Below are 20,997 nucleotides of genomic sequence, written 5' to 3' on the forward strand. Positions count from 1 at the left end.
TGCTCAATGAGGAATGTAGCGCAGTTCTACAAAATGTCATGCCTAAAAAGCGTGAAGATCCCGGAGCATTTGTTCTACCATGCCGCATTGGATCACTTACCTTTGAGAGGAGTCTCTGCGATCTGGGTTCAGGAGTGAGCCTAATGCCTTTCTCTGTCTCTGAGAGGCTAGGCATGACGAACTACAAACCTACAAGGATCTCCTTGGTCCTTGCTGACCGATCAGTGCGAAGACCAGTCGGTGTACTAGAAAACATCCCTGTTGGTGTTGGAAAGGGATATGTGCTTACCGATTTTGTAGTTCTGGAGCTGGAAGAGGAACCTAAAGATCCTCTCATTTTGGGCAGACCGTTTTTAGCTACTGCTGGAGCCATGATTGATGTACAGAATGGGCATATAGACTTACGTCTAGGAGACATGGCGATGAGATACAATGTGGAGAAGGTGCTGAAAAATCCGACTATTGATGGACAGACTTTCTGGGTTGATACATTGACTGAACTGGTGGAGGAAATGGATGAAGAGTTGCACACTGATGATCCTCTACAAGTCGCATTGACCCAAAGGGAGAGTGAGTTCGGGTTCATGAACCAAGAAGTGGTTGGATTTTCTGAGATTTTGGATTCAGCCTCACCGATTGAGAAGCATGTCGCCTATGTCAGCCTTGAAGACTCAGGCACCGATAAAACCGTCAAACCGTCATCCTCCCAACCAGATTGGAGTGAGGAGAATGCTCCAAAGGTGGAACTTAAAGCCCTCCCAGCTGGGCTGAGGTATGCATTCTTGGGACCGAATTCCACATATCCTGTTATTATTTGTGCTAACCTGAATAATGTGGAGACCGCTTTGCTTCTTTCAAAATTGCGAAAGTATAGAAAAGCATTGGGGTACTCTTTGGATGATATTACAGGTATTTCTCCAGATCTTTGCATGCACAAGATTCACTTGGAGGATGAGTCAAAGACGTCCATAGAGCACCAGCGAAGACTGAATCCCAAACTGATGGAAGTTGTGAAAAAGGAGATTCTAAAGCTGTTGAGTGCAGGGGTGATCTACCCAATTTCAGACAGCACTTGGGTGAGCCCGGTTCATGTGGTTCCTAAGAAGGGTGGCATCACTGTCATCACAAATGAGAAGGCTGAGCTGATTCCTACCAGAACAGTCACAGGGCATAGGATGTGCATTGACTACAGGAAGCTAAACTCAGCCACAAGGAAGGACCACTTCCCACTTCCTTTCATTGACCAGATGCTGGAAAGACTAGCCAACCACCCCTACTACTGTTTTCTCGATGGCTACTCCGGGTTCTTTCAGATACCCATTCATCCAGAGGACCAAGAGAAGACAACATTCACCTGTCCATACGGTACTTTTGCCTACAGGAGAATGCCCTTCGGATTGTGCAATGCTCCTGCCACTTTCCAGAGATGCATGATGTCGATCTTTACTGATCTTATTGAGGACATTATGGAGGTTTTTATGGACGATTTCTCAGTCTACGGTTCTTCATTTACCGACTGCCTTGCTAATCTGTGCAAGGTGCTGGAAAGATGTGAGGAGAAGAACTTGGTGCTAAATTGGGAGAAGTGCCATTTCATGGTGAAAGATGGCATTGTTTTGGGTCACAGGATATCAGAGCAGGGTATCGAGGTTGACAAAGCAAAGATTGAAGTTATGACCAGCCTACAGCCTCCTAGGACAGTGAGGGATATTCGGAGTTTTCTGGGACATGCCGGTTTCTACAGGAGGTTTATCAAAGACTTCTCTATGATAGCGAGGCCACTCACCCGTCTGCTGTGCAAAGAAGCGAAGTTTGTTTTTGATGCTGACTGCCTCGCTGCGTTTCAGATTCTCAAGAAGTCTCTAGTCAGTGCTCCCATTGTGCAGCCACCAGATTGGGACTTGCCATTTGAAATAATGTGTGACGCAAGTGATTACGCGATTGGAGCTGTTTTGGGGCAGAGAAAAGACAAGAAACTCCATGTGATCTATTATGCCAGCCGAACGCTTGATGATGCTCAAATCAAGTATGCTACCACTGAGAAGGAGTTGCTGGCAGTAGTTTATGCTTTCGAGAAGTTCAGGTCCTATTTGGTGGGCTCGAAAGTAATTGTGCACACAGATCATGCAGCCTTGAAGTACCTGATGACGAAAAAAGATGCTAAACCGAGACTCTTAAGGTGGATCTTACTGCTACAGGAGTTTGATATTGAGATCAGAGACAAGAGAGGAGCAGAAAATGGAGTGGCAGATCATCTTTCCCGAATGAGAGTGGAAGCTGAAACACCACTGGATGATACATTACCCGAGGAGAATGTCTATGTGATCACCTTGCTGGAGGATGAGTATTTGGATCAGGCTGATTGCTGTGTCATGAGACAAATTCAGGATGATCTCCCATGGTTTGCAGACTTTGCAAACTACCTATGTGCTGGAATTGAACCACCGAACCTGAAGGGGTATGAGAGGAAGAAGTTCATGAGAGATGTGAACCACTACTACTGGGATGATCCCTTCCTCTACAAGAGATGCTCAGATGGTTTATTCAGGAGATGTGTTCTGGAGAATGAGATGCAAGGGATTCTTTTCCACTGCCACAGTTCAGAATACGCAGGCCATTTTGCAACATTCAAGACGGTTTCTAAGGTCCTGCAGGCTGGTTACTGGTGGCCTACACTTTTCAGAGACGCCCATGAGTTTGTCTCAAAGTGTGATGCATGTCAGCGGAAGGGCAACATCAGTAAGAGAAATGAGATGCCCCAAAATTTCATCCTTGAAGTTGAAGTTTTTGATGTATGGGGAATTGATTTTATGGGCCCTTTCCCATCTTCTTATGGAAATGAGTACATCCTGGTTGCGGTTGATTATGTCTCCAAGTGGGTGGAAGCAGTAGCCAGCAAGACAAATGACTCTAGTGTTGTCAAGAAAATGTTCAAGACAGTCATTTTTCCAAGATTCGGGATCCCGAGAGTGGTTATTAGTGATGGAGGCTCTCACTTCATCAACAAGACGTTCGATAAACTGCTGAAGAAACATGGAGTAAAGCATAAGGTAGCTACACCTTATCATCCTCAGACAAGTGGGCAGGTTGAAATATCGAACCGAGAAATCAAGGGGATTTTGGAGAAGGCTGTAGGCAAAACAAGGAAAGACTGGGCTGTGAAGCTTGATGACGCCTTATGGGCGTATAGAACCGCCTACAAGACTCCCTTGGGCACCACTCCTTTTAATCTGGTCTATGGAAAGTCTTGTCACCTACCTGTGGAATTGGAGTACAGTGGTTTTTGGGCAACGAAGTTGATGAACTTCGACATTAAAACCGCTGCAGAAAGGAGGATGGTTCAGTTGAACGAGCTGGACGAGATTCGGTTGAACGCCTATGAGAACACCAAAATCTACAAGGAAAGAACTAAGGCGTGGCATGACAGAAAGATAATCCCGAGAGACTTCGCTGCTGGAGACAAAGTCCTTCTGTTCAACTCTAGACTCAAGCTATTTCCTGGAAAGCTTAAGTCTCGTTGGTCCGGACCTTTCACCATCACAGAGGTTAGACCTTATGGAGCTGTTGTCTTGGAAGAGAATGGGAGGAAGTTCACAGTCAATGGGCAGAGGCTAAAACCTTACTTCACAGATGCAAAACCCGAAGAAGGAACCAACATTCCTTTATCGGAACCTGATCTCGCCTAAGGACAACAAAATAGTCAGGCTCGCGACTTTAAACAAGCGCTGAGTGGGAGGCAACCCACATGGTTTGATTTTCTTTCTCTTTTGTGATTATGTTTTCTTGTGTGAATTGATTTTTGGTTGTGTTTTTAGATGATTTTCAGGCATGTATCACGATCAGGCAGAGATCGATCGATCCTAAAGAAACAGAACGGTCGATCTCAGGATAAGATCGGTCGATCCATACGCGTAGGATCGGTCGATCTAAGGTAAGTATTGCCCGGTTTGATTTCACTTAATTTAAACCGGAAAACACCCACAAAACACCCAACTCGCGAAAATATCAATCAAAACACATATCATTTCATCTTCCTCTCCTCTCAAACTCTCTCAAACCTCTCAAGAACACCAAATTCGATTTCCATCATCTCTCATCCGATTTTTGTAATTCTTGGTGCTAAACTCATTAGTTTTTCAAGCTCTATCCGTTTCTACCATCAGTTTTCATCAAGACACAGGTATGACTCTCTAATTTTGGAATCTAAAATCGCCCTAGGGTTTGATGTTGGGGAATCTCCGAATTCTAAATGGAATGGCATCTAGGATGGTTTATTTGTGATGATTATACTCATGGGTTACCTTGATTGCCAATTTCGTGGGTTGAATTGAGATTTTAGAGAAATAATTTCCAATGGTCATAATGTTGATAAAAGTTCAAATTAAAACTGAAATTCTAATTGTTTGAATGAAATGCTTGAATATTCATGATGATTAACACTTTGCAGCATGATTTCTTTAAGCAATTATGAATTTGGAACTGAAAAATAAAAATTTTAATTTTGGAGTTTAATTGAAAAACGAAAATTGGAATGGAGTGTGATGTGTTATCTTGAGTTTTGAGAAGAGATGTGTGCTAAATTTTTACATGTTTAGGGGATTGATCAGAATTGATTTTATAAGAGTGTTTTTCTATTTGTCTCTTACTTGGGTTTTGATGAATTAATTTTGCAGATAATGCCTAAGAGACAGAAGAAGCAGGGTGAGCGTGGGAGTTCCTCGGTACAGACTGCTAGGCTCAGCACAAGGGGCAATTTCCGAAAGACGGATAGGTCTCATCCTGCGAATCGAGAGATAACCCAGCAGTGGGATATACATGATGATGATTTCTACGAGCAGATGAGGGGAGTGGAAATATGTCCGTCGCGCTTCGCTCACAGAGACACTACAGATGCATTGGGGATAACCGAGGATATTGAAGCCTTGTTCGAGAAGATTGGCCTGGGGAACATCTTCGATCTTCACTGTGATTGCTATGCTGATTTGACCAGGCAGTTCCTCGCATCAGCCCGCCTCTACCATCCTGACGAGGACAACCCGGTAGCTGATAAGGCAATGTTCTCCTTCATTGTGAACAGGCAGTTCCACTCCATGACCATCTTTCAACTGTGCGACGTCTTTGGGTTCGGGAAAGGACGTCAATCTTGTGTTCCTGACTTCCCGGAACACAATGATTTCTGGAAATTCATCGCTTCAGGAAACTTCATCTCTCGAGAGGCCAAGCAAGCTAGAATTCGTAGCCCTGTTCTGCGATATGCAGTGAGAGTGATCAGCAGTGTTATCTATGGAAAGACAGAACCCGCTGCAGTGACAAAAGATGAGCTAGCTCTTCTGTTCATCGGGGCTGGACACCTATGGCCTCAGGGCGCAGACATTACCTATGTTAGCGGGAAGGACATAAACATAGGAGCTGTGATCGCGGAGAAGCTTGCGTACTTCAAAGTTTCAGACACGAAGAGATGTGGGTTTGGAGCGGTTATCACACGGATCTTAAGGCAATGTGGAGTGTTTCTTCCACCTTTGGACAGAGTGGTGGATAAGAAGGGGATGCATCAGAACTTTTTCGACATGAGAGCACTCATTAGCAGCCACTACCTCACCGGCCCTTGGCGAGGTAGCATCGACAAGTCAGCCCCTCATATCTACCAGTTCCATGACCCACAAGGGAGAGAGCAATTTGTCAAACTACCCTATACCGCCATCACCGAGCTGACTGATCCAGGTGCTCTCATATTTCTACCACCGCCTGCATTTCTCTGCGCCAGACCCGCGACACTGAAGAAGAAAGGAGTCGCATCATCATCGACACACCAGCAGGCACCACATGATGATATAGAGGAGGAGCCTGAAGATGAGGAAAGTCTTTTCCCCACGGATTTCACTCCGTATATGCTGCCACCAGCACCTCCCGCTACTGCATCCGCTGCTGAGATCAACGCTTGGTCCATCAAGAGCCATCAAACCAACAACTCCATACTGCTGAAGATGTGGAAGGGAATCTGCAACATTAAGAAGGGATGCGCATCACAGCCAGCTGTTTCTGGAGATAGCGATGACGATTCAGGCGCTCACGACACCGCTGCTGGACCTGAGGCAGCGGAGGACTCTGATGATGATGGAGCATTGGAGAGGCGCTCGAAGAGGCGCACTGACCGCAACGCCTGATCGGTAATCTCTCTTGGAATTATTTTCACACCGAGACGGTGTGAAGTAAGTCTGGGGGAGGATGCTACTTATGTACCATATTGCTATTATTTCTTTTATTTTCTTAGTTTATCGGATTTGCTTGTGTTTTAAAAACTCTCTACGTATTTTTATCAGACCCTGTGATGATTATTAGACTATTTCCTTGTGTGTTGTGCATTACATTTCATATTGGCCATTTTTCAGGACTGTTAGCGCAGACAAACCGAGGAACCACTTGACCAAACAACCTCTCCTTAAATCTTTTATCAAGTCTCGGTGAATTGTAATCGACTCAACTATTTTTGACCATTAATGAATTTAATTTCTTTTGACCAGGAATCAACATCAGGAAACGGTACACCATATACACATTCAGGATTTTCTTTACCACATTTTACCACTCTTTAATAATCCTGAATGGCCAGACTCATCAATAGTTTGGTACCACACCTACACCTTACCCTTTTATTTCATCTCCATGCATTCTTACACACTGATTATATGTGCATACATGTGCAAAAACAATGGAGAGATTAGGGTAGACATGGTTCATCCGACTGGTAAGGTAGGATCGGAACATTTAGGTGGTTAGACACGGACCTGTGTGTCTAGAGGTGTAAATAGAAAAATTGGGTGTTGTAAGTGTGTGATTGCATCGCAGTGTATATATTCGATTTCGGTTTGTATAAGTTTTCGTTCTGAAATATATATAAAAAAAAAAAAAAATCCAGATATGAATCGATTGATTACCACAAAACATTTGCAAGTAATCGGTCGATTCTAAAAAAAAAAAAAAAAAAAAAAAAAAAAGAGTTCATGTTTATATCGTAGATTTGATTTAGACATTTTATTTTTATTTTGTGTACCAGAGATGATGCGTTGTTTAAATTTGGGGTTAGAGTTTGAGATTTGTTGGGTTTTGATCATTTGAGACTTTAGCAGTTCGAAAACGTGGTTATCAATATACTCGGTTTCTCCAGCGATTTTGCATAATGTTTTGCATTTTTTGTTATCGCTGATACCCACAAACACTTGAGCCTCACCTAATTAAACACTAAAACAGCCTCCCAAACACCGAGCCCGTTATACCTGATGGAGATATCTTTGGTGGAAAGGTCACGCCCTTTTTAATGAATGTAAAGAGTTGATTACTTGAAACTGAGACTTGCAGGTCTGAAATATGGAAAGGTTTGCGCGGTCTTGGTGGGGATTTGGAATGAATGCCTTGACAGTCTCTGATTTAAGTGGTTAGCGAAATCACAAGGTAAGGTCTACTGAGGGTTAGTGAGCTCCCAAATTTTAATCCTCTTTACTTGAGGACAAGCAAAGATTCAAGTCTGGGGGAGTTGATATTCCGTGTTTTTAACGGTTTTAAACTCGTTTTGGAGCAATTAAATGGTCGGTTTTAATTAATGTTTTGGTCTATTTGATGCGTTTTGGTGTTCTTAAGTGTAATATGCAGGTTACTAGATAGCTTGCAAGAAAAGAACGCATTCGGGATTTATTCAGAAGCAAGATGGACCGAACAATGGACCGAATGAGAAGTATTGATCGCACAGGACATAGATCGACCGATCCATTGTCTGTGGATCGACCGATCCAGAGCTAAGAAGAAAAGCCGTGAATTGTAGCGACATGCGTAGCGACCAGAACTTGTCGCTACGGTTTCATGCACTAGATCGACCGATTCGGTCCATGTGGATCGACCGATCCCACGCTCTACGGGCTCCACACGCACCAACGAGCTTTTCACTCCTTTTTACCCACTCCCCTCAATAATGGACGAAAGAACTCTCGACTTTTGGGACTCAGAAAAGACCAGAGACGACCAAGAAGGAGATTTACAAGTTCTTGAGAGAGATTTGAGAGTTTTGTAACTTGTTTTGTGTGATTTGTGAAGATTTGTAAAGGAGTTCATCTCAAAACCATTTGGAGAAGATCTTCTGAACCTTTACTCTGTTTTAATACAATCTTATCATGTTTTCTTCATCAAAATCGTGTTGTTCTTGCTTAGTTATGTGTGAGTAGTCATCTAGTTGGGTTTAGGGGTTCTCATAGGGGATTTCTTGATGTTTTGATTCATAAAACGTGTGTAGACTAAGGGATTACGTTTTGGTTCTTCATCTAATGGATTTCTTACTGCTTGAACTGAATTGATCACTTAGTTCATGATATCAGATTGTTTGATGCACCGAAAGTGATTGTTTGAACTTCCGAAAATACTTTAGATGAGCAAAGTGTCCTTAACCCTCGGAAGTTGATGTTATTGCGCTTTGTGAACATATTGAACCTGTTCTTAATGCTTGTTTAGAAATTGAAACTCAGCGGAAGTTAGTGTGGAGATTTCTATAACATAGAGAATTAGCGCTACGGAAGTAGGTTAATTCTAATATCGTGTTTGAGTTCTAGACGGTTCTTAATATATCCCTGTGTCTGCCATTAATTGTATCTTGATTAAAAAGAAATCCCTGAGAATTCCCAATGCCCAACGTTTGTTTTAAAATAGTTTTCAAATCGTTTAAATCATCTTTTTACAGCTTGTTTATGTTTTGTGACACTAAAGAAAATTAAATAAAAAAAAACATCAAAAATATATCTTCGTTCGCTGTAGCTATTAACTTGTCTGCAACTCTACGTGTGATCATCGGTCCCTGTGGATTCGATCCCGCATTACTACTGCGTACTTTACTGTGCACTTGCAGTTAGATAATCGGGTTAAAACTCGACACATCAGTTGCTCAAGCTCCAAGTCCTGACGTGCTACCAGCGCTAGCAACACTCTGATGGAAGTATGTCTGACCACTGGTGAAAATATCTCATTGTAGTCTACTCCCTCTCTCTGACTAAAACCTCTTGCAACAACTCGAGATTTATACTTAACTCCTTCTGTCGGCGATGCTCCATCCTTAATCTTGTAGATCCACTTGCATGTAACAACTCTTCTCCCTGGTGGTAATGTGACCAAATCCCATGTATGATTCTTCTCATGAGACTCCATTTCGTCTCCCATTGCTGCATGCCATTTCTCATACTCGGGACAAGAAACAGCTTCCATGTAAGTGGATGGTTCATACGTATCCACTTCCTCTGCAACTTGAAGTGCATAACCCACCATATCATCAAAACGATATCTCTCTGGTGGCCTGACATCAACCCTTCTTGGTCGATCCTTCGCGATGCTACGCTTCGTAGCATCAGGCGGTTGAGTCTCCGTAGACTCCAACTGAACTTCTTCTACACGCTCCTCTTGATTTTCTGTGTGTTCCTGCACATTGATCACGTCATGATCATCTTGCAGCTCCACCTGTTTATCAGTGCTACCTTTCTCTGCTTCAGAACTGGACCATGAGCTTCTAACCATAGATGCTTCATCGAAAACAACATTCCTGCTTAGAATCACTCGGTTTTCTGATGGAGACCAGACCCTGTATCCCTTGACTCCATCGCCGTAGCCCATAAAAACTTCCTTCCTTGCTCTCGGCTCTAGTTTACCTTCACTTACATGATAGTAAACAGTGCAACCGAACACTCTTAGAAGTGAATAATCAGAATATCTACCTGACCACACTTCAGAAGGTATCCTGCACTCGATGCCTGTGTGGGGGGGCCGAGATTTATCAAGTAACAAGCCGTGTTGACTGCTTCAGCCCAAAACCGCTTCTCCAGACCAGCATTCGAGAGCATGCACCTTGCTCTCTCTAGCAATGTCTGGTTCATTCGTTCTGCTACACCATTTTGTTGTGGTGTTTCTCTGACTGTAAGATGCCTTGCAATCCCCGCATCCTTACAAAACTGATTGAACTCTGCTGAGCAGAATTCCAGACCATTATCAGTACGAAGTCGCTTCACCTTCTTCTCTGTTTGATTCTCCACCAATATTTTCCACTCCTTGAAGCTACTGAATGCTTCACTTTTGTGCTTCATAAAAATTATCCAAGTCTTCCTCGAATAATCATCAATCATAGACACAAAATATCTGTGACCTTTCAGTGACTCTACTCTGGATGGACCCCAACAGTCTGAATAGATGTAATCGAGTGTGCCTTTTGTTCTATGAATTGCCTTGCGAAAGCTCTTTCGATGCAACTTCCCAAATACGCAGCGCTCACAGAACTCTAGACTATTGGTCTTGTGACCACAGAGAAGACCTTGCTTCGACAGAAGTTGCATCCCACGTTCACCCATATGTCCAAGCCTCATATGCCACAACTTAGTCATATCTTCCTCTGAGATCTCTGGTGATGCAACATTTGCTGAACCTGTAACGATAGTACCCTTCAGCAAATATAGAGTACCGTTCATGAAACCCTTCAGAATCACATCAGAACCCTTGCATACATTCAGAACTCCATCACCACCCGAATATTTGAACCCTCTACTGTCCAGAAGACTCATGGATATCAAATTCTTCGTCATTGATGGAACATGCCTAACCTCGTTCAATGTGCAGAATCTACCATCATGTGTCCTGAGCTTGATTGAGCCGATCCCAGCAATCTTGCAGACAAAATCATTTGCCATCTTAATCTTGCCGTCAAGTACCTCTGTGTACTTCGAAAACCACTCTCTCCTCGGTGTCATATGGTAGGATGCTCCTGTATCCAGAACCCACACATCAGAAGAGTGTGTGTGTCCGTTCACAACAAGAGCGATGTCACTATCAGACTTGGCTTCATCCTCAGCTACTGTAGCAGATCCAGACTGTTGCTCATTCTTCTTCTTGGGACAGTCTGACTTCCAATGTCCCTTCTCTTTGCAATAGTTGCAAGTATCAGTTGGCTTAGGACCTCTTGGAAACGATTTTCTGTCTTTCGACTTCCTTTTGTTCCCATGTCCCTTCACACCACTGACAAACAATCCCGAAGCTTGATTTTCTGTCCCCGAGCTGGATGCCTTATGGCGTAATTCCCGACTGTGAAGTGCTGGCCTAACTTCTTCCAGTCTCACTGTATCTTTGCCAACAATGAACGATTGCACAAAGTTCTCGAAAGAGTTCGGCAAAGATACCAACATGATTAGGGCAGCGTCTTCATCCTCCACCTTAACATCGATGTTACGCAGCTCTAGTAATATCGAATTTAACTTGTCAAGATGGTCGTGAAGCTCAATACCTTCTTGCATACGCAAGGCAAAGAGGCGTTGCTTCAGAAGTAGCTTGTTCGTTAGAGATTTTGTCATTTACAAGATCTCCAACTTCTGCCACAAACTAGCAGCAGTTTTCTCATTCGACACTTCGATGATGATCTCGTCTGCTAGACACAACAAAATTGTTGAGAACGCCTTCTCTTCTAGAGTCTCCAAATCAGCTGCTTCAGATTTCTTCTCTGACAATGGTCCCAAGATGCCTTGTTGCTTCAACAACGCCTGCATCATAATCTGCCAAAGACTGAAGCTATTTCTCCCATCAAACTTGTCGATCTTCGCTCTTATTCCAGACATCTTCTCACTAGATCACATCCCGAAGCTCTGATACCAGTTTGTTGTAACAATTGTGAGAAGAAACAGATGCGGAAACAGATGAATAAAAACGATGTAACAACGACACAGAGATTTAACGTGGTTCACCAACTTGGCTACGTCCACGGGCAAAGAGAGATCTTATTATTGGAGGCGATATTGAGTTTACAGAGTGCAAGTTCAGGGTTACTTCGAATACAAGATATATATAGTAACATCTTGCATCTAAAACCCTAGACTAAACGGACTCATGGGCTTAAGCCCACGATAAGATGTAACATCCATAATAACTTGATGCAACGCTCTTGATGCAACCGAGTCGGTATGATGTATTAACATCCAGATTCAAGGCATATCAACAAATATGTATTGCCTTATAAATAGTATATTTTTTATTTCAATGAGCAAATTATAAAATACTTATTTATAACTAATTGTGTATTTAAATCATTTATTAAAAATTTAATATTTATTATTATATATCATATTACCAAAAATATTAAATTTAATAATTGAAATACTTATATATATTTCAATATATTTATTTTGACTATTAATTTCAGATTTTTCGGATTACTCGTTTGGGTTCGGTTAATAACATTTCGGGTTCAGATATTTTTTGTACCACCCTACAAGATCCGTTCGGATATTTTTACATTTCGAGTCGAATAACGGATCAGGTCTTTCGGTTCGGATTCGGTTTGGATTTCGGGTTCCGGATTTTATGACTATCCCTAAATGGAATTAAAGGACAAGAGTGGCCCAACATCACCATCATCAACGTATTCATGGAAAATATGGACCAGAGACAAAAGCACGTCACGGAAGTAAATGTTTGATCAAAGACTAGTCCAACAGGAATCTACTTTATTTGTTTAACTAGTCACATATTAATTCGTTAAAGATATAAGAAGGAGAAGCGATTACGGTAATTTTCTGTTTCTTTAGTTATTTTTTTTTAGAGAAGTTGATGTTGGACAGTATCCTATTATGTGCAACAGTAGTTTCTTGGGTCATACTCACACACGATATCTTTACACTTCTAAAGGGCTATAAATCAAACAAAAATATATAAGAAGAAACAAGTTTCAGAGGGTAAACACGATTTATTAACAACTGTAATCACAACTCATACTTAGAAGTTCAAATTCTCTCAGGAACTTGAGTTTAGGTAACTCGCAAGCAGTACTCTTAAAACAAATTGATATGTACTCAGAAATCACCAACTACGAAAATGATATAAATTTATAATTTTATCAAAGTCAAACGACTAATTGATTTGTTAATTCCATATTAGTACAACAGGTAGACTTTTTATTTTTAACACAAACTTACTTTGATTCATCCTCTTTGGCAACAAGCATAACATACAAAACATAAATAAGTTAAGCAAGATAGGTCTTCAACCAAAGATGACAGCATATATGACGTTGGAGAGCCTTCATAACAAAGTCAGATAGCTGGAGAATAATCACATAATGTGACATTGAGGTCCAGATTTCATCTACGAGAACTACCAGACAACATCAAAACTATCTTGCTCCAGGACCCACCGAAGTATCCAAGACAATGCTCATTTGTTGAGATTCTAGGCCTCCATTGTTATTCATCCTCGAGTTTTCACACACAATACACTCTTTTAGTTCGCTAATAACCTGAGACATGGTTGGTCGTTTTGAGGAAAAAGGATCAGCGCATGACATTGCCAGCTCAACAGCTCTCCACGCAGAGTTAGAGTCATAAGACCCGCCAAGGTTTGGATCCATGATCTCAGTTATATCACCTCTCTTATGCTTAGAGCCAACCGATTCTGCTATGTGACACTTTTCAGAAATCACAGGTTGGTTTGTGATCATCTCCAATAACACGACCCCGTAACTATAGACATCACTCTTCTCAGCCAACCGACTTGTACGGCAATATCTGCAAAAACAAAAACATGGTATATACTATTTAACCATTGAAGAAAAATCAAGATCAAACGTGTGTTTGTATTTTAAAATAGTAAAAGAAACTTACTCAGGATCAAGGTATCCACAAGTACCAGCAATCACTGTTGAATCCTGAGATTCGCATCCACCTTGGAAAGATCTTGAGAGGCCAAAATCAGCGAGTTTGGTCTTGAAATTCTCATCCAACAATATGTTTGCTGTTTTGACATCTCTATGAACCATTGGTGGCGTGCATCCAATATGCAAGTACTCCAGTCCTATGCAGCGGAACCATGCATGTATTGATTTGTTGTAAACCTAATTGAATCAATATCTTATCTTAAGGTTTATAACTTAGTACCAACCTAACGCTGCCTCCAACGCTATCTGTAGTCGAATTCTCCAGTTGATGATAGGTCTACCTCCTTTTCCTGTATATTAGATTATCATATCTACTAGCTAGAGTATTCTAAGTTTCAAAAGTTAATGCTCTTCGTGAAATAACTAGAAAATATTACCTGACAAATGTTGTTTCAAGTCTCCATTAGGCAGAATATAAACTCATAGATGAGGGCCAAGTGATCTCCTTCATAGCAATACCCGACGAGGGTCACCAAATTTGTATGGTGAACTCTTTGAAGAAGATCAACCTGAGTTAATATTCATTTCAATAAAATATTTACATTCGTAACCGATGCTAAAAACAGATAATATTCGTTTAGTTAGGAAGATGCAGAAACATGAATACCTCTGCTTTGAATTCTTTATAGCCTTGAGTTGAAGACTGAGAGAGTAGTTTAACAGCCACTTGTTGAGAGCCGTTTATAGAACCGTGATACACCATGCCGAACCCTCCTTTACCTAAAACTCTTTTTGAAGTTAGTTGTCATTTTGAGGACCTCTGAATATGTGAACCTCCTGCTGTTCTTATTTGCAAATGTATCATTCACCGTTGGCGTACTTTGTGGCCGGGGTAGATCTGTTCATCAGAATAAGAACGTTACTATATGTTTGTTAATCTGTATCTCTTCTTCTAATGTAAAGGAAAAATGACATTCAGAAGATTATAAGTTTTCTTATTTGATGTCTATCATGAAAAGACCTTCTACAGCTTTTGATCTTTTCTTTATGTGTAAAAGGAAAAGAAGCAATAGAGCAATGGCAATGGCTGCAGAAGCAACTGATGCGACAATTGATACAAAAACTTTCTTCTTAAGTGGTTTTCTACTTGAATCGGAGACACGAAGCCTTGGGTTTCCTTTGACACTGTTGTTAAGGACATCAAATGCATCAAATGATTATAAATAATGACTGATAACTTTCAGAAGCTATGTGGAAAGTTTTGTTATCTTACGATAGGTCTAGTCCGTTCCTCTGTAAGGCTTGAGGGAGTGAACCATTAAGATTGTTCCCGCTTAATTTTCTGTCAAAAGGAGACTATGATCTAAGTTGAATATCGAAATATATTAGAAAATATATTGAGAGAAACTTACATGACCAACAACGATTTCATGTTGCCTAGAAACTCCGGCACTCCTCCAGTCAAGTTATTATTGGACAAGTCCCTAATGTTGGCAACAGATAATAAAGACATGAAGGTTTATCAAAAATTCCCATGCATCCATATAATACCAACGTCTCGTCTTACTTACAGTTTTTCTAGTTGTGTAAGACTTTGAATGGCAGCTGCTATGGTTCCAGTTAAACCACTTGAAGACAAGTTTCTAGTGAAATGTTCAAAATCGCATTCAAAGTGTTAATTACTAGCAGAACGTTAAGAGTGTGTATACTACTAAACTTTCTGACTTACAAAGAAGTGATTCTTGGTGGAATGGACATATCCGCGTCTGTGCAGTTTAAACCGTCCCACCTAAGCAGCTGAGGGAAGCATGGATCACCTTGCCAGTTGATTCTACTTAACGCATAGCTGGCCGCAATGCTTCTTATGGCACTCACTGACATCAGAAAGGTTTTAATGTCTTGAGTTCTCTATTGTATAATAAGAAAGCATAGAACTGGAAAAAGAAAGTCCCACACCGTCACTTTCATCGGTTTCGGACTGCGGAAACTGAATGACTGTGTAGACTTCATAAGCATTGAGTAGAGGTGGAAGAGTTGATCGGTTGGTTCGTATCAGCTGAACACTGCATTTCCCTCCATTGCAAGTTGTCGGTGAGTGGCTAGAGACAGTAGTTGTTCCTAACTTTAATGGAGTTAGAGAGGCATAGTAAAGTTTTCCATTCCAATTCATGTTGAATTCCCTGGTTTCATTTGCCTGCAAGTCTTGGATCTCAGAAAAGTGTGAGTACAGGTAATACTGTGCATCAGGATTTTCTGAACTCCATTCAATCGTCAATGGCGCACTGGCATTAGCTGGCGTGGCAACATTTTTTTGCGCATCTTTCGGTGGATCATATTTGTTGGCAATATCCACGTCTAGAGTGGTGGAAATGTTGGTCCATTCCATCTTAAAGTACGGTCTCCAAATGCGATCATAGGTATCGCTAGAGTACCTGGAAACAATGGTATTTTAGAAACTGATTATGTCTGCTATTCATGTAAAAATGTTATTTAACAAATCACTACAAGAAAAGAGGGTTTTTATAGCGTAGTAGGATAGCGGTTTTTTTGTTTATGCTATGGTTGATACGTAATTGGGTTTAGATAGCGTTTATAAAATTGTAAACGCTATCTTTGGTTGGGCCGAATTTTTAAGAATTTTAATAGGCAGTTTACATAGCACTTTAGGTGGAAGCGCTACGTATAATTTAGGCGGAAAAGTTTTCATTTGCCCGGGCTTACCAATTTTTAATTATTATTTTTTCTGTTCCTCTATCTCCTCTATCTCTTCGTCTCGAACATTTTCACGATTCTCTACGATTCTCACTCTAACACAATAATCTCATCTATAACACATAAATCTCATCTCTATCTAGATTCTGCTCCTATTTCAATCTCGTCAATATGGTTTTCCAGAAGCTCTAAACACACAAGAATTGTTCGAGTCTGAATCATAGGTACAGTCGATGTTAGATATGTTTTTTTTGTTTCTGATAAACAAATCGTTTATTTCTATTTAGGGTTGCATGTCCAATTGATTCGGTCCTTTACTCTTTTGCAGGGAGCTTTTGATTCAGATTTTCCGAGAAAGGTACTTGTCGTGTATTTTTCTGGTTTTGGCTATAGCTTTTGATTTTGTTTCAATTGATTTTATACCATTGATTTTATTTTGCAGCTCGTTTAAACAAAAGATAAGACATTTTTCTCAGGTAAAATCAATCCGATTTATACTGATTCTTCTATAAGATTTCTTTGTGTGTTCTTGAGGCATAATAGTTAGTTTTTTTATATACATTTGGTCGGAGCTGTTGTGCCATGGATAAAGCTTGGGTCTGGTTACCAAGGTATTAATTTAACTGTGTTTTGCACATCTTTATTGATTTCATTCATGAAATTGTGATTCTGAATTTTTATTTATCATTTGCTAACATCTGACAGGAATAGTCTCGAGTATGAGCAAGGTGCTAGTGAGTTTGTTTCTTATTCACCAAGACGATTGGGTGATCCAGTTGAAATGTTCTGCCCTTGCGTTGATTGTCGCAATGTCTGCCATCAAGCAAGTGAGACAGTTTTTGAGCATCTCGTGATTAGAAGGATGGATCAGAAGTACAAGAGATGTAAATATTGGAGTAAACACGGGGATATAAGGCCTGATAAGATAGCTGATGTTCAGACGTCTGAAAATGAGGCTTATGAGTTGATCAGGACAGCTTTCATGGCGAGCGATGGCAATCAACCATCTGAGAAGCAGAATGCAGAGGATTTTGACAGTATTGACAGGCCAGAAGAGGACGAGTTTAGGAAGAAGTTAGATGATGCATAAACTTGATATCTTCCATATTTCTATTGTTTTATCCATTCACCCATGTGCATTTTGATCATATAGATTAGGATTTAGCCATGTTTAGGTTGCATTTTGCATACATGAGTCCTTATCAGGTATTGGAGTGCCACATGGAGTTCTTGGAGACATTTGGGTGCAATTGGAGTTCAAAAGAAGTGTTTAAAGTGATCATTGGGCGAGCACCTTACCGGAGCGACCAGTCCGGAGCGACACCATCAAGTCGCTCTGATCTCCCTATCAGAGCGACCTTACCAGAGCGACAGGGAAGAGTCGCTCGCGTTTTGATCACCCGGAGACGCGAGAACGAGTCCGGAGCGACCTCTCGCAGCGACACAGCGAGGTCGCTCCCGAAGCATGGAGCGACTTCACGGAGCGACAGGGAGGAGTCGCTCGCGTTTTCATCACTCGGAGACGCGAGAACGAGTCTGGAGCGACCTCTCGCAGCGACACAGCGAGGTCGCTCCCGAAGCATGGAGCGACTTGTCGGAGCGACGAGCGGAGGTCGCTGCGCGTCTTATTTCTGCTCGAACTTATGATTTCTCAAGGGCCTTTTGGTCATTTCATTATGCACGTTTTTATTTTCTAAACCTATGTTTTAATACTCTGTAAGCCACCAGGAGGCAGATCATCTTTGTTCTTAAGAAAAACCACCAAAAACCTTTGGAAAGTCATCTCTTGAGTCAATTGATCAGTTTTGTTATTGAAATTATGTGTTCTTATATCTATTTTCTGTGTTTCTCTACATGATTAATCTGAAATCCAACATGGGTTTAAGAGGAATCATGGAGATTAGTGAGTAATCACCCTTTGAATTCATGGGTTAGGGAGATTAAGGGTGATTAGGTTAGAGCTAGGATGTTTTAGTGTAGATCATTCATATTTCCTTGCTAACAGAGTGAACATAATGCATCTTCTGAGTTGGCCACTCAGTTGTTGATCCTTAGGCATTTCTCACCCGAAAGGTGTTCGAGGAAATGCCCGAGACAACTCTTCTAAGCTTTTAGCATACTTTGCCAAAGACATTTGTTGTTAGAGGTGCTAAGATAGCCATTGGACTTGCTAGTTATGATTGCTTTCATATTATTTAACCAAAGACATTTGATGTTTGAATTGTGTTAGTAAATGAACATTCATCTAGACATAGAGTTTGTTTAGGATTGTGTCTAAGCTTAAGGTTGATAGTTTGAAGGATCGTTTGCCATCCTTAGTTCGAAGCTTGATCACCCGAGGTCTAATCCCTATATCCATGAGTTCTCTTTTCTCATAGTTAAGAAAGTATCATTTAGTTATTCCTTTTAGTTAGTTATAGTTTAAAAACCCTTTTAAAAACCATTGGTTGCACTTAGATTAAGTGATTACTTGCATTCTCGGTGCTTTCATATCTCTCAGAACTGGTTCGACAATCATTTATACTACAACATTTGTCTTAGGAGCCTTGAAAACTCCTAACATCAAAACTCCACTATACCCGACATGTCATAAATACACCAAGGTTGCTGCGATCATGCGACTTTACCGGATAAAGGTCAAGAGTGGGATGTCAGAGAGCTATTTCGACCAGCTACTGACATTAGTTCATGACATGCTACCTCGGGATAATGTTCTACCTAAGTCTATGGATGAGATGAAGAAGTTCTTAAAAGTGTTTGGTTTTGGTTATGATGTCATCCACTCCTGCAAAAACGATTGTATACTTTATAGGAAACAATATGCGGAGTTAGTTTGCTGTCCAAGATGTAGTGAATCAAGATGGGAAAGGGATAAGCACACTGGTGAGGAGAAGAAAGGAGTTCCATGTAAGGTGCTTAGATATTTTCCTGTAAAAGACATATTCAAAAGGATGTTTAGATCAAAACGGTTGGCTGAGGATTTGTGTTGGCACTTCAACAATGCAACTGAAGATGGATCTATGCGGAATCCTGTGGATTCTTTGACTTGGGTTCAGGTAAACGATAAGTGGCCGGAATTTTCTGATGAAGCAAGAAACCTTAGACTAGGTCTTCCTACTGATGGGATGAATCCATTCTCGATCCTCCCAATATCGGCATCATGAAGTCACTTGACCATCATTTTCTTTTGCAGAACCTTTTTCCTGTGGCATTGAGAGGTTTATTACGAAAAGGACCTCGGATAGCTGTAAATCGTATCTGCAACTACTTCAACAGACTTTGCCAACGAGTTATTGATCCAGAGAAGCTATTGATACTAGAAGCTGAGATTGTGGAAACAATGTGCCAGTTGGAGAGGTTCTTTCCACCATCACTGTTCGACATTATGTTTCACCTGTAAGACCCGATCCCGGCCGACTAGGCCGCGGTCGATGCCTTACGTCGCTCGGTCTATACACTGACCGAACCTCTAAAAATTTTGCCCTTTATTTAAAAATATCGCCCATAGGCGAGGGCTAACTCAGATCTTAGCTCAAGACTACCATAGTCTTTCCTAGCTTAGATCAATACAACACATACGCAGCAGAATAGTATCTACTTAACCATTGTTCTAAAACCAATCTAACACTTGTCTGGTCAGATCACCTCAGCTACTGGTCAGTAAACACAACTGCCAGCTTGCTCCAAGGTCGATCCTGAACCTAGACCAAGTCATACAATCAGAGGTTCCGTTCCCCTAAGCCATTCTATCTAGATCTATGCAACATTGACAGATCATACCTTTGCCACATTCCCGGAGCTTGTTAGCTCATTGTCCCAGCTGACTTAGCTGTCTTAGCTAGCTCACCCAGCTAGTTGAGCTGAACCACTTCACTTGAGGTTTGCTGCTCCGTTCCAGCTGATCGAGCTGTGAGGTAGCTTTGCCCAGCTCCCCGTCCACTCGTCCAACTCCCTTATACCTGCATAAACTTTCCCCTTGGGTACTTAGTCATTCAGCCAACCATCCCCACAGACATAAGTAACCCTTGAGAAGTCTTCAAACAGCTAAGGACATGCATCTGGCCCTTACCGGCTCATGCACTGTCCCACATCCTTTTTGCCTTATCAACTTATGATACCAAGTCCAGCTCATGGACTAACAATGCCCATCAGATCCCGAGTCAATCAACCAACCACCCCACATGACTCAGAACTGATGAGTCTTCATACTTCCTAATCAGTCGTGGAACCATGTCCCACTGAACCTGATTAGTGTTGCTCTTACCACCGGTGCATCCTTTGATCAATCAGATCAGACACCTTGATCCATCATCCAAGGATCAGGTCGTCCATCCTTGCCCATGATCAGATCACACACGGCCTGCCTTACCAACACCAAGGTTGATAACCAGCAATTCCTTATGATCAATATCATAAGTGACAATATGTTCCAACACACAAACATATGATCAGATATCCTAACACAAGGATCTGATATCCTAACACAAGGATCTGACCCCAATATGCCCTCAGGTGCAATTTCGACCGCAAGCAAACCTGCTCCAAAAATCAATTAAAATTCATGACAATTCATGATAAATCATAACTAAGAGAATGGTCCAATCAGATTTCCCAGAACCGGCCTCCATCCC

General features: G+C 41.4%; 4 protein-coding genes across 4 annotated transcripts; 2 read left to right on the plus strand and 2 right to left on the minus strand.

The window, feature by feature from the left end:
• Positions 1-3,944: 3,944 nt before the first annotated feature.
• LOC125581355 lies at positions 3,945-6,893 on the plus strand. The gene is made up of 2 exons (XM_048746653.1): positions 3,945-4,180; positions 4,674-6,893. Exon 2 carries the CDS (start codon positions 4,677-4,679, stop codon positions 6,162-6,164), a length of 1,488 nt encoding a protein of 495 aa, XP_048602610.1. The 5' UTR covers positions 3,945-4,180; positions 4,674-4,676; the 3' UTR covers positions 6,165-6,893.
• Positions 6,894-12,366: 5,473 nt separating this feature from the next.
• On the minus strand, positions 12,367-14,216 carry LOC125581358 (receptor-like protein kinase At5g59670). The gene is made up of 2 exons (XM_048746656.1): positions 13,662-14,216; positions 12,367-13,565 (listed from the first exon to the last, which is right to left on the minus strand). Exons 1-2 carry the CDS (start codon positions 13,814-13,816, stop codon positions 13,175-13,177), a joined length of 546 nt encoding a protein of 181 aa, XP_048602613.1. The 5' UTR covers positions 13,817-14,216; the 3' UTR covers positions 12,367-13,174.
• Positions 14,217-14,649: 433 nt separating this feature from the next.
• On the minus strand, positions 14,650-16,691 carry LOC125582134 (probable LRR receptor-like serine/threonine-protein kinase At5g59680). Its single transcript, XM_048748657.1, has 5 exons — positions 15,384-16,691; positions 15,226-15,297; positions 15,067-15,138; positions 14,928-14,996; positions 14,650-14,839 (listed from the first exon to the last, which is right to left on the minus strand). The coding sequence occupies exons 1-5, from the start codon at positions 15,533-15,535 to the stop codon at positions 14,650-14,652; spliced, it is 555 nt and encodes a 184-aa protein (XP_048604614.1). The 5' UTR covers positions 15,536-16,691.
• A 120-nt stretch (positions 16,692-16,811) lies between these two features.
• On the plus strand, positions 16,812-17,666 carry LOC106383107. The gene is made up of 2 exons (XM_048746657.1): positions 16,812-16,977; positions 17,072-17,666. Exons 1-2 carry the CDS (start codon positions 16,949-16,951, stop codon positions 17,454-17,456), a joined length of 414 nt encoding a protein of 137 aa, XP_048602614.1. The 5' UTR covers positions 16,812-16,948; the 3' UTR covers positions 17,457-17,666.
• Positions 17,667-20,997: the final 3,331 nt, after the last annotated feature.

Source organism: Brassica napus, chromosome C2, assembly GCF_020379485.1.
Source record: "Brassica napus cultivar Da-Ae chromosome C2, Da-Ae, whole genome shotgun sequence".
Taxonomy (NCBI): Eukaryota; Viridiplantae; Streptophyta; class Magnoliopsida; order Brassicales; family Brassicaceae; genus Brassica; species Brassica napus.